At 38.8% G+C, this 13,152-nt stretch overlaps 2 protein-coding genes across 2 annotated transcripts; one reads left to right on the top strand and one right to left on the bottom strand.

Moving 5' to 3' along the window:
* Positions 1 to 126: 126 nt before the first annotated feature.
* On the top strand, positions 127 to 8,610 carry LOC114149033 (thyrotropin receptor-like). Its single transcript, XM_028024580.1, has 11 exons — positions 127 to 290; positions 367 to 438; positions 1,460 to 1,534; positions 1,819 to 1,893; positions 2,342 to 2,416; positions 2,518 to 2,595; positions 3,328 to 3,396; positions 3,658 to 3,735; positions 4,771 to 4,959; positions 6,089 to 7,139; positions 7,814 to 8,610. Exons 1-11 carry the CDS (start codon positions 127 to 129, stop codon positions 8,036 to 8,038), a joined length of 2,151 nt encoding a protein of 716 aa, XP_027880381.1. The 3' UTR covers positions 8,039 to 8,610.
* Positions 8,611 to 9,417: 807 nt separating this feature from the next.
* Positions 9,418 to 12,967, bottom strand: pomk (protein O-mannose kinase). The gene is made up of 3 exons (XM_028026603.1): positions 12,851 to 12,967; positions 11,359 to 11,634; positions 9,418 to 10,995 (listed from the first exon to the last, which is right to left on the bottom strand). The coding sequence occupies exons 2-3, from the start codon at positions 11,626 to 11,628 to the stop codon at positions 10,225 to 10,227; spliced, it is 1,041 nt and encodes a 346-aa protein (XP_027882404.1). The 5' UTR covers positions 11,629 to 11,634; positions 12,851 to 12,967; the 3' UTR covers positions 9,418 to 10,224.
* Positions 12,968 to 13,152: the final 185 nt, after the last annotated feature.

The raw sequence follows: 13,152 nt of genomic DNA, 5'->3' as shown, positions 1-13,152 counted from the left end.
ATGATGGTTTTTATTTTGAAGGGTCTGAGTTGAAAATGTTATTTTGAAGGTCTTGACTAGAAGTGTTTAGTAAAGACTCTTGAGTTCAGTGGTTTGAAGCCTTCTGGCTGCATCGCCACATTCACAATGAAGCCCGACCTGAAGCCTCCTTCTGTCCTCCTCCTCCTCGTTGGACTGTCTCTCCCTGTGGACGGCTGTCCTCCCCGCTGCCAGTGCGATTGGAAAACCAAACGTGTGTCGTGCACTGGAGTTGAACTTGTGCCTGTTTTCCATTTGTCCTTTCAGGAGGTGTAAGTAATTAGGTTTTTGACTCAAATGTCAGTCAGCAAGTGGTGATGACTAAAGCGTTTCTTACTTGTGTTTTAGGTGGCTCGTGAGGACAAAGCTTGCTTTCATTCCTCAAAATACTTTTGCTAGTTTGCCCAACATTTCTCACATGTAAGATTTTTATTTTCGTCAACGTTAATGTTTCTCTGAAATGTGTAAAACTAGCTTACGAATTATTATTTGTAAGCTAGTTCCTCTAAGCTAGTTTATTATAATTATAGTGAAACTCAAGGCAACTTTTAATGTCATTGAGGAAACTGAAAATGATCCAATTTATTAGCTAAACCATTTAAACTAAAACAACTGTTTGTTATGTGTTTTATCTCACAAAATTTGTCTTGTAAAAAATTCTGTGTTTATGTCTGTGAAACAGTGATATGTGAGTTTGATACATGCTCTTTAAACTAAACAATCTTTTTCTGCCAGTTAGAAATGTTAAACTGGATGCACGTTTTGTCTGTTCATTGCATATATTGCTTCAGTGCATGTTGGGAGCCCTGAGGGCCTACGTTGCTGTGAAACATAAACAAAAAGGTTTGACAGAATAAGTTTTCTGGATGCCTGATGCCTTCAAGATCAGGTGACTTGTGTGTGCTGCAGTGGTGAGTCAGCGTGAAGACAGTCTGGCCAAAACAAAGATGGAGAGACAAAAGTAAAGACAAAAGCGTTAAAGAAAGAGAACAGTTGAACACAGGGTTTTTGAAAGTGGGGGCCAGCAGGGGACCTCCCTGGAAAATCTTAAAGCAGGATTAAATGGGTGGTATTATATACTGTATATGGTGTTTTATTTTTCTGTGATGATTGTGTTTCTTAATCACTTGGTGGTTTTATCCTGTGGAAGGAGCCATATAAGTAAAGCTTACCTTACCATATATGAGCAAAACTGAGTGGATAAAATGAATCTACCTTGAAGAGCTACTGAAGCAAAAGTTCACTTCTGTTAATAACAAGAGTAACATTGCATGAGCGTTTGGATGAATAATGTCTTGTACCAGGATTTACTCAAGACACCGTTCTGGTTCACTCAAGTTATTATCTCAAGAAGCAAAAATAAATGCTTTGTTTTTCAAATCAGTTAAAATACTATGTGAATAATAAAGGTTCTGTTTTTTGTATTTTTTTTTTTTTACAGATACATCTCTGATGACAATGCCTTAAGATCTCTTGAGAGACATTCTTTTTACAATCTGTCCAGCATCATGCACATGTAGGTGAGCTGTCGACTTTAAACAGCTTGAGTTGTCTTCCTTTGTTGTCACAAATGTTAATTTGACAAATTAACATTTGTTAATTGATTTGAATACCAATAACTTCTCATTGGACCCCAATGTATCACATAAGGATTCAGTTAAATAAGCTACATTAGAAAATTATTTTCAAGACAAAAATGCATGAAAGACCAAAAACAGCATTTGTTCTTAGTGTGTGTCAGATCTGCTTGTGTGCATGTGATGTGTGTACACATGATGGTTGTGTTTGTGTGTCCCACAGAGAGCTGCACAGCATCAAAACACTGTCATACATTGATCCAGAGGCATTCAAGGAACTTCCAAACTTAAAATATCTGTAAGTCTTTGTTTATATGTTTAGCGTTTAAGAGTATTTGTTTTTTAAGAGAGTAAATGAAAATCCTATGATTACAGTGTTCCCCTGGAATTCAAGAGATTAGGGACAACAACCTCCTGCAAATAACTAGAATCCTTGAACACTTGACACCTTCTCTAATAGACTCATCAGTCGCAAGGAAAATTAATGGTGCTCCTGGATTGGCTGCTTTGTAAACACCAGCCAATAGAGTGTCAAGTAGATTTAGAATCAGATTCCCAAGATGCATTTTCTATCAGATATTTTAGATATGTCCTCTGAAAAAACTCACAAATAGGCAAAAATAATTTAGAGTTAATGTTCTACAGAAAAATCTTCAAATATTAACCTATAACAGGTGAGGATCCACTGTAAACGTTTTATTACTTTCCCATTCAGCAGTTACTGACTTGGATGTGTCTCATTGCAGTGGGATCACCAACACGGGTCTGACATCATTTCCTGTTTTACAATACATTCAGTCAAGACAGGAGGATTTCATTTTGTATGTATTCTAGAGGTGTAAGCAAACTTTGCTAGTCAAGAGAAACCTCAACGTGTTTTACCTGGTGTGAATAATTTTAGTCATTTTGTCTGTTTATTCAGGGAAATAGTGGAAAATGTCTTCCTACGAGTGATCCCTGCCAACTCCTTCACTGGAGTATCTGAGAACACTTTGACAGTGTAAGTTGGAGTTAGTTGAAGTCAGCTAAGGCAATTAAGAAATAGCAAATTAGTCATTTCCAGTCATTTTCCTGAACTAATTAGGCACTTTGAGCACAGCAAACCCTTTTAAGCATCAAACATCACAGTCACATTCAATTAATTTGGGTATTTTAGAAAAAATTTATTTATATCAGTGATTCCATTCAGTAAGTGAAAAACATGAATCAGATTAAAGCTACAGTATGTCATCTTCCTAAAAATGTATATTTTCTCCATATTTCTCCAAACTGTCACCCTGTTGTGACAGCGCAATCCGAGACAAATAATCTGTCAAAAAATCTAATCTCCTCCACATCCTCCCTGAACTGCTATTGCCGTCTGAAGAAACACACCACTGCTGACCAAAAACAGCCAATAAGAGCCAGGAGGAGGGGCTTAGCTCTGTCAATCAACCTCATGTACTTGTTGCTCAATGAGCTAATGGTGGAGAAACAACTGACTGTTACAGGAAAACCATTTATGCACTGTCATCGATTGCTATGCTAACCAGTTAGCTGCAGCTTGCTGCCGGCTGGCGCTGTTTTTTAGCACATATTTACATAAGTAGGACAGCTTGGAAGTCGCTGTCTGTGAAGTTTACATCATGCTAGTTGGCCCTGTAATTGAGACTTTGAGCATTTATCTGGATCGAAGTAGAGTTATGAGATGTTTTGGTGTCACACCATATCTACAGCATTCTTTGTCTCGCAGCATGCTTAATGGAAACGGTTTGACGGAGATCCAGGACTACGCGTTCAATGGCAGCCAGCTGGAAGAAGTGTGAGGCCTTTTGAATTAATAATAAAACAAATATTAAAATATTGAGAACTCAAAGGAATAACACTATATGGAAGTCATTACTGTTATATTAGCACACCATTTTAGTTTTTCTTTTGGGAACCCATGTTACATGTTTAAAAATTAGCTCCCTGTTTTTTCTGCTAAAACCACGTTGTCTGAAATGTTGGCATAACTCTTTCAAAAAGAAAAAACAAAAAATTGATTGATCACTTTTTAAAAACTCTCTCTTTGTAATTCCAGATACCTTCACAGGAATATGGATTTGGAACATATCGCAGAATATGCATTTTATGGGGTGATTCATGGCCCCACTCACTTGTAAGTTTATTAATAACTCAATGTGTGTTGATTCATGTTGTCACAACGTACTTATAGAACTTACAGTATGTGTGTTTACCCTTTATTTAATTGTACCAAAAGTTTTTAAACAACAGTGTAGGGCAAAATTATTAATTCTCCAAGCAGATTTAGATTTCAAATGATTTCATTTGAAACTGCATCTGGTTGGTTGTCTCTTCTAGAATCATTGGCCTGTTTACAGTCATGTCACAGAATCTCAATGGAGTTTGACTCCAGACTGTAAGGCACCTCACTGCCTCATTTTTTGAGTCAGTAAGGTGTGAAGTCGATCTTTGTTTTCTTTTTTTTGTTCACCAGGATTTTTTATCCTGGAACTTTCCCATGGATACGATTTTTCATCAGTCTCTCTTTTTTGTGTTGAATTATAAACACTGAGCTTTATTAAAGCAGGTACAGCCTGCAGCGCTTCAGATGTCGCTCTGGGCTCTTTAAATGACCTCAGTGAAAGTTCACCACTGTTCCATGTTTTCTCTGTTTGTGGATAATGACACTCGTTGTGCTTGGCTGGACTCACAAAGTCTTAGAAATGACTTTTCCAGATTGATAGATGTTATCAACCTTGTAGCAATTGTCATTCTTTAAATCAGGACTTGATGATTTCCTTTTTTAAATATTTTACTTCTGTTTCAATGTTTTTGTAATCAGGCAGTAATCAAGCCTGAGTGCGGCTAAAGAAACCAAACATTAAAATGCGGATAATCACAAAAGTTCAACCAAATTAACTATAAAACTATTTTTAATTCATGATTGATTAAGGGTGCTTGTGGTTCCGATAGCCTATTTTCAATTAATAAGTTAGATCATCATTCAAAAATTACATTTTGATTTTACTCCATTGATCTTTGATGTTAGCACGTGTTTGATAAAGGGGGAAAATGCTTTTTCACATAAAATTTCTGACATCAAATCATTGCATGGTTTTAAGTCTAAGTTAAATATAAAATGCCAATGTGAGTGAATTCCTTACTCTTATCTCTGCTTCTATCGTTCCAGAGACCTTTCAGAAACCAAAGTACACTCTCTGCCTTCAATGGGCATGAGCAGCATTGAGATCCTTCAAGTTCGTAAAACATGGGCACTCAAAGCTCTGCCTCCTTTTGGTGCTTTTCTTCATTTGCAGAGTGCTCACATGACCTTCGCAAGCCATTGCTGCGGCCTTAAAATGCTCAAGAGATGGAGAAGGTGAGTAAGAAAACAACAAGTGCTGGAAACGGTTCCCACGTTCCTCACATTCCAATCAACTCCAGTTCTCACAATGCAACAAGTTCATGTGAAGACACGAGTTGCAACGTTAGAATATTATTTGTTATAGATAAATAATGATACAAGACTTGTTTATGACTTTACCTTCTGCTTAAAAAGCAAAAGGTACAGTGATGTTTAAAATTGGTTGAAGAGACGTTAGGGTTGATTAAATTGGCCAACCAACCATGATTTTTGATTTTGAGGACCTATTAGCTAAGTTTCGGATTGTAACATGTTTTAATGAATATAAAAGTTTATAGGAACAATTGCTTCATTTCCATTACAAATCTGTGTCTATATTCTGATAAAATGTCAAAAAAAAACCTTTGCAGTGTTTCTATTAAATAAGAGTGGAGATTAAAATCACATGTCAATAATCTTGTTCACATGATAAGTCATTAAAAATCATGGCAATGACAAGATGTAAACAGTTGCTGGGATTATTCATAATTCAGCCATAGTGCTAGTGCTAATCTACCAGCCAATCAGAGGAGAAGTTGGCGTCTTGACTAGCCCTGCTTACTTGGGAGCGGCTTTGAATGCAGCATTTTGGAGAAATTGTAGTCAGCCATTTTGCAGAAGAGCTATGGATTCAGATCGTTGGAATGACTCAACTTTTTATGAACTGTGATGCTGTGAGAGCTCTGGTGGAGCCAGCTGCACATTGTCCGAAAAAAAAAAAAAAAACCTAAAACAAATCATCATCCTCCAACTACTTCCTGTCGTCTTCTTTGTCATTTTCACCATTAGTAACATCCGGTTGTTTATCACGTGACTCATGTGATTCGTTAGGACAGAAAAGCCACCGCATCCTAGCGCAAAAATGTTTCATTAAAAACATATTTTTTCAAAATCACTTTGTTTCTGTTAAGTTAATTTATTTTCGTAATTTCAATTTGCGTAATTTTACGGTTAATGCAAACGTAGCTAGTGACTGACCTGAAGTATCCAGGAATGTCGACAGACAGACATTTTCATAAGATGTGACTGAACGCGAACCATATCGTGACACCTGAGGCTGGTTTGCAACAATTAAAACATTCTTGTGTTTTGTCTCTCCAAACAGAGAGGAACATTTCTGCAACCTAACCAGGGCTGCTGTCGCACAGTTGCAGGAATCCTTTACAGTTCTGGGAAATGATCTGCCCCACCATCTGAAAAACAACTCCCAGAACCAAACTTACCATCTAAACAACCCTGGCATTGGGTGTCTGGACGAACAGGCTAAGGATGAGGGCTTGTTTGTTGTGGATTTATCCTCAGAGGAGCGAGGGGAAGAGTTGGACTTTGCTCTGTGTGATGATCTTCACCAAGATACCGTACCGTTATGCACGCCTCTGCCTGATGCGCTGAACCCCTGTGAGGATGTGATGAGCCAGGGCTTCCTGCGGGTGTTGGTCTGGGTCGTTAGCTTGATAGCCATCTCAGCTAACTCGCTGGTGCTCTTCATCCTGTTGACATCTCAACAGAAGCTGTCTGTCACCCGTTTCCTTTTGGGTCACCTGGCTTTTGCCGACGGCTGTATGGGGATGTACTTGCTGCTGATAGCGTCAGTCGATTACTACACGCATTCTAACTACTACCATTATGCTATTTCCTGGCAAACAGGAAGTGGTTGTCAGCTGGCAGGGATTTTATCGCTGTTTGCCAGTGAATTATCTGTGTACACGTTGACTGCAATCAGCTTCCAGCGCTGGCAAGCGATCTTCAACGCCATGAGGCCGGACAGACAGATGAGGCTACGGCATGCGGCCATGCTGATGCTCATTGGATGGCTACTTTGTGGGACAGTGGCCTTTTTACCAGTGCTTGGTGTGAACACGTACCAGAGAGTGAGCATTTGTCTGCCCATGGACACCGAGACAGTCGTTGCCCAGTTTTATATAGTTTCTGTTCTAATTCTAAACATAATGGCTTTTATAGTAGTATGTCTGTGTTACCTGCACATCTACTGCATGGTGCACAATCCCCAGCATGATTCCAGCCGATGTGACACCAGCATGGCCAAGCGGATGGCTGTTCTTATCTTTACCAACTTCCTGTGTCTGGCTCCTATTTGTTTCTATGGCTTGGCGGCAGTGTTCCACCAGCCACTGATGACCATCACAGATTCTAAGGTTTGCATTTTTCTCTGGACAGTGGACCCCTGTCTATTGGCTGTTTGGTATTCGTGGGTCAACTTATTTGATTTCTCTCTGGAATGTGACTCCAAGCTATTCAGGGAAAATCTGGCTATCTGCTGATTATTTTTCCATAGAGCATATCTGCAATATTCTAAAGAAAATGCAGCTTGGGAAGCTGTAATACCTAGAAGCAATGCTGCTATTGTCTGACGTTTGCAAAGGACCCAATCCAAAACCTCCATTTATTTTCGTTAGCACTGATTGGCTGAACCCTCAAGAGCAGCTTGGGAGTTCTGCTAGCATTAGCTAATGGTTGACACTAGCTTGCACCAAGCTAGTGTCAACCACCATAACACCAGCTTTTGTGCTATCGTGTGTGTTAATGTATGTTGAGGTATATTTGGTGCTAGAACATCACTATTACTCATTATTGATTTGTAAAAGCAATAAAAAGGACAAAACATCCAAGGAGGTAAATACTCACACTTCATATATGCAATATTTGAACGTTTTTAGAGGAGATCTCCAGTCAGAAGTGTTCATGGACTACAGCTATTTGTGCACACTTGTGTTTCCTAGTCCACATAAATACTAGGGGTCCACTATAGTTTAAATTCAGAGTTTTTATTTTTTATTAAAATAATAACAAACTTGTATTTTCTCCGCAGGTGCTGCTTGTGGTCTTCTACCCGCTGAACTCTTGTGCACACCCGTTTTTTTACGCCATCTTGACCAAGGCGTTTCACAGAGACATCCTGATGCTGTTCAGTCGGATGGGGCTGTGCCAAAAGCAGGCGTACCACTCTAGAAGCCAGTTCCTCAGCATCACTCCACAAGTTTACAGAGAGACTTTGCCTGGCCGCACTGCCAGTCAGCAACATCCCAAAACATGAACCAGGTGTTTACTTCTGAAACATATTTAAATACAATGCGGTAATCTCCTTCTTTGTGTCTGTTATTATGAATTACAGCAAAAAATAAATAAAAATGCTGTCCTCCTTGAGGCTATGTACTTCAATTTGAAATGAATAGAATAACAATGCTGCAAAATGAAAACCTTAAATTTGATTTTAAAACATGCTTACATGTTTTAACTGATCTATTTTAGTGTTGCCCAATGTAAGTTCAACAGCTTTAAATGATTTACAGAGTAGTGAATACATCATTCTTAATAAACCATTGCAGAGGCTTTTAAATTCTTGGAACTTTAAGATAATGGGTAAGAGAAAGAAATAACTCCACTATTTCTTAATTCATTTTTTCTTGTGTATTTATGCAAGCTGTACTTTTCCAGAAGTCAGTACAAATGTAATTTCATCTTGAGGGAAAATAAGATAGAAAAGTATGCGTTTTGGTTATCTTCAAGTAAAATCTAAGCTGATGCTTCAGACTATCCATATGCAGGTGTTTGATGTTATCTGGCTATAATTAAAGGCAAGATCATATGTTTGTTTCTTTTTTTGCTACAGTTAAAATCCAAAACCATTTCTTAATGAGGTCATCATCTGGGCTTTTTCAGTCCCCTTCCGAACACAAGCACACAGCACCGAGCAGCTTAGACCTGAAGAAAAACACTTCAGTACCTTTGTTTAGTGCCTTTGTGCTCACAGAAAGCAGGACAGCAGTTTCCAATCTTTGGCTTCCAATTTAGTTTGTTATATAAGGACCAAAGTACGGTATCTTCTTTTATTTTTCTCCTGACTCCTGGCAGTGAAAAATATTCTGAAAAAACTGTTACATACTGCAGTTTTAATGACCTTGAAATGAAATTATAACTATCAGTGAGACAATAGTCTCACCACAACAGTTTTGCTCTCAAAATACTTTTAATTTTATCTTCGATTTGACAACACACAGTTGGTGTTAATTCAGATTTTTCTGAAGCATACTAAGTAGTGAATGAAGTAGTAATCAACAACTATTACTGAATTTTAGTTCTGAAATAATACAGTCAGGATGATAATTCTTAGTTGACGAGGCTGATCAAATCACTTGGTTCTTTGGCTCAGACAATAGCAATAAAGTAAGCAATGGCTTAAACATGTAGAGACCCACAGCTTATATTCTGTTTTCAAAGTAAGAAGAAAGTTTGAGTTTTCTCTTTCTATTAGCTTAAAGCAGTTTTATTGGAAGCTCTAGTTGGGCTAATTATGAAACTTCCTCCATTACATACTAATGTCTATTTCTGCAAACTCACTTCTGTCTACATCAGATAAGGTCCCATTTAGTGGAAGCGACTTGCTGAGTGTTGAAAATGACTGACCAGATGAAATCATTTTTACTAAAGTTTATTTTAGTAAACATACAAACATTACATGTGATGGCAAATCAGTTTCCTCCATCCTCTGACTTGAGTATTTTTATAATGACGGTCTGTCTGGAACCGTCTTCCCCCAAACACTGAACATTCATGAACATCTTTTTACCAGATCTTTTTACTCAGGCTAGAAAAATACAGTGAAAAGTGAACTTTTTGAACTCACAGGCCCAATCCGAATTTAGAGTGTTTTCACACCCGATAGTCCGATAAACTCATTTCAGTTGGGGACAAAAATTGCAACATTTGTTTCATTTCCAGCTGCTGTGGTTCTCTTTCTCACTGCACTGTGTCAAATGATCCAGCAACCTGTTCCCCCCTCACCTGTCTGCTGCACCAAGAACCACTGAAGCAACAACATGAAAACCTCAGAAAAGACATGAGTGCAACTTCCTTCTTCATGAAATGTAAACAAAAATGAGAACAACAAAAGAGAAATACTACAACCGCTAAAATCTGACGCCACTCCCTTTTTGGTTACATTTTGTGAAGAAGGTAGTTGCGCTCAATATCTTCTTCAGTGGTTCTTGGTGCAGCGCCCACACAGGCAAGGAGGTGAACAGGTTTTTCAAAGGAAGAATGCGAGCCGCACCAACTGTGACAAATGTAATTTTGGTTCCAAATCAAACTGAATCTATAAGTTGTGAAAACACCTTTAGTCTAAACAGACACCTTTCAACCACAGTTCTGAAGTTTTTGTAACCATCAAATTTTATGTTGTCTTTTCTGTCTACTCAGCTAAACGTTGCTCAGAGAGTAACCCTACAGCATATCTCTGTGTCCAGATGTTTCTCGTACAATTGCACTGTAGACCAATTTGTATGCCTTCAAAACATCAAGAGCAGAAGGCCGGAGTTTAGGGTCCACATCTTTGCATTCCTTATGGATCTGAAAAAGGTGAAAATGAACTAAATCTCCACCCGGAGTCCTTCCCATTATGAACTGTGTCAAATCTGGAATCTTCCAGATATCTGTCTGTTCATCGTACGGCGGCATGAGATCGTCTGAAAATGGCTGTCCACTGTCTCTGAAAGGCCAAAGCTGCTCTGGGGCCACAAAGTCTCCAGTGAGCTCTCGGCTGCCGCATTTCACCAAGGCACCCTTAGATGCGTCTACTTCGGGCAGAGCGTCTAGGTCGTTCACCACCAAGTGGAAGTCATTCGTCAGCAGGATTTGTGAAAGGGTTTTCTCCAGGCTGTTGGAGTCACACATCACCCGCCGCCCGGCAGGGCTGTTGTGGAGGTAGTGGAGAATGGAGACGTAGTCTGTGGCCAGTCTCAGCCGGAGGTGCCAAGTGTTTAGATGCTGGTACTTCTGCTGTGCCAGAACGTCTTCTAGGTTTAGCAGCGAGCCGAGTGGATGGTGCTGGGTAACTATAATGTCGTCTTCAAGGCAAAATCCCACCAACTGCACCACCTGTGGGCCCTGAAGGTCCAGTAACATCGACAGTCCATGGAGAAAATCTTCTCGGTATTCCAGAGAAGCCAGCTCAGACAGAGCCACCTTATGACCTCTCCATTCTGCCAGATAGACCTGAGGAAAGGAAACATAGAACATTCCAGTTATATTTAAATTAGGGTTGCCAATGTTAATGTGTTAATGCATGAGCTTAATAGGAAAAGTTGAACACTTTAACATTAATGAGATGACACACCAAAACTGCACTGCTATGAAATGAAAAACTGGGGGAATGATTAGCAACCAATGAGAATGACAACAAAAAAACAAAAAAGCAACAACAACAAAAAAAATCACTCATTTGCTAATTCATAACCTTATTTCATAGGCTGTATAATAGCACTTTGTATGTGCTTTTGTATTTAGTAATTACCTAAGTTTGTTTTGGTCTCACATTCATATCTTTTAACCCATCTATTAATTTAAAGGTACACACACCTTCTTCACAGCTCCCAGGCCAATCAGCTTTATCTTGCGTACTTCTGCTTCAATCTGTGAGCACTGGAGCCAGGGGCTACAGTTCTTCATGACCGGCAGTTTAAAGTGTTGAGGGAGACAGCCAGAGTGTGTTTTCACCAGCTGCTCCTCCGACTGATACACGGCATCCAGGTACAGGTATATCAAGGCACTGCTGAGCATTAAAGCAGCAAGGCATCCAATCACAACAGGAAACGCAAGGGAGTTAATGCTGCTCCTGTGGTGACCCATGCTACTCTGCAGGTGAAGAAGAAAGCAAAATATTATAGCACATACAAAGTGGGTAAAAAATATAAAATGTGCAGGTGATCAAATAATTATCATCCTCACCCTATATAACATCTGCATCATAATATCCTGGGTGAAGGAACCCAAAGATACATTTGTGTTTGCAGTGCAACTTACTAAAGGACATTTAACCAGATATTATTGGATGAGTATGTATTTAAATCTTTGTGTACTAATTTTGATCCTGTCCAGATTTGAAGAAATCTAGAATAAACTTTTTAGAAAAGATTCAAAATTCTGTTTTCATAATTCCACCCAAAAATGTGTCCAAATCACTAAAAGCTCTAAATTACAATGAAATAAAATTGAGACGTTTCCAAAGGCTTTTCTATTCAATAATATAAATTTAAGAAATATAAAAACCTTCAGTACAGGAAACAGTTCAATATATCTATTCAAAACCATTGAACTCACATTCACTCATTTCTATCCACATTTTTTTCTGTTTGTCTACATGATTACGGCTTACAGCAAATGAGAACATTTTGAAAATGATTTTTTAAAATTATTATTATTATTATTATTATTGTTTTGAGGTTCTCAGAAATTTGGAATATTACTTGAGTCTAAGTTGCCCCTGGGCCACACTTTGGACACCCTAGTTTAGGGTGTCAAACTCCAGTCCTCAAGGGCCGGTGCCCTGCAACTTTTAGATGTGACTCTGCTGCTCCACACCTGAACAGAATAATTAGGTCATTAAGGCTCTGGAGAACTGATCTACACAAGGAGGAGGTCATTAATTTCTTTCCAGTGTTTTGTACCTGTGGCACATCTATAAACTGCAGGACACTGGCCCTTGAGGACTGGAGTTTGACACCAATGGACTGAACCAAACTTCTCATCCCCATAAGACGCTCCAGTAAACATGACCCTGCCTGTGAGATCATGACTGTTTGTTACAGTTTAACAATGAGCAAAAAGGATTAAAAACATGTCAGTCTCTCTCACTGTGACACCGTTCATTTTCACAGCATGCTATTATAAACAGACAAAGATTGTCTAACGAAGCACAAATGTTTAATGTGCTAAAAACCGAGAATATTGTGTGTTATTTCTCTACACTCCGTTTATCAGGCATCAGCGCAGCCACCAAGTCTCTTTCAAATCCAGCTTCAATCACAGAATCTCACCAGCTGATCCTGAACATCAGTTTTTACGTACAAACCTTCTAATCTGACAGTTCAGCGTCTTCATTTTCCCCCTCAGCTGCTTCTTCTTCCTCGAGATTTATTGACGCAGCTTGCGACTGCAGAGCTGTATTACTGCCATCTGGTGGATGAATTTATTTCATCTCTCTTTATTTTAATTATCAAGTATTTTGTTCTTGCTTCAGCATTTTCTGTTATTGTTCAGTCTCTCTTGACATGACATGAAAACTGACATTTTGTACTTCGGACTGTTCTCAACTCAGTTGATATAAGCTAGAGTTGCTTATCTTGCAAAACAGCTTGAGGTTACATTTGAAAT

The sequence above is a fragment of the Xiphophorus couchianus genome, chromosome 8 (genome assembly GCF_001444195.1).
Source record: "Xiphophorus couchianus chromosome 8, X_couchianus-1.0, whole genome shotgun sequence".
NCBI classification, from domain to species: Eukaryota; Metazoa; Chordata; class Actinopteri; order Cyprinodontiformes; family Poeciliidae; genus Xiphophorus; species Xiphophorus couchianus.
Note: the sequence above shows the minus strand (reverse complement) of the source record. Positions and strands in the feature narration are given on the sequence as shown.

Excerpts from the sequence above, each read along its gene's own strand:
- pomk (XM_028026603.1), bottom strand. The coding sequence starts at position 11,628 with ATGGGTCACCACAGGAGCAGCATTAACTCCCTTGCGTTTCCTGTTGTG. Across the intron at positions 10,996-11,358 it reads GCCTGGGAGCTGTGAAGAAG|GTCTATCTGGCAGAATGGAG; the intron begins GTGTGTGTACCT and ends TCCTTTCCTCAG.
- LOC114149033 (XM_028024580.1), top strand. The coding sequence starts at position 127 with ATGAAGCCCGACCTGAAGCCTCCTTCTGTCCTCCTCCTCCTCGTTGGA. Across the intron at positions 3,397-3,657 it reads GGCAGCCAGCTGGAAGAAGT|ATACCTTCACAGGAATATGG; the intron begins GTGAGGCCTTTT and ends TTGTAATTCCAG. Across the intron at positions 3,736-4,770 it reads ATTCATGGCCCCACTCACTT|AGACCTTTCAGAAACCAAAG; the intron begins GTAAGTTTATTA and ends CTATCGTTCCAG.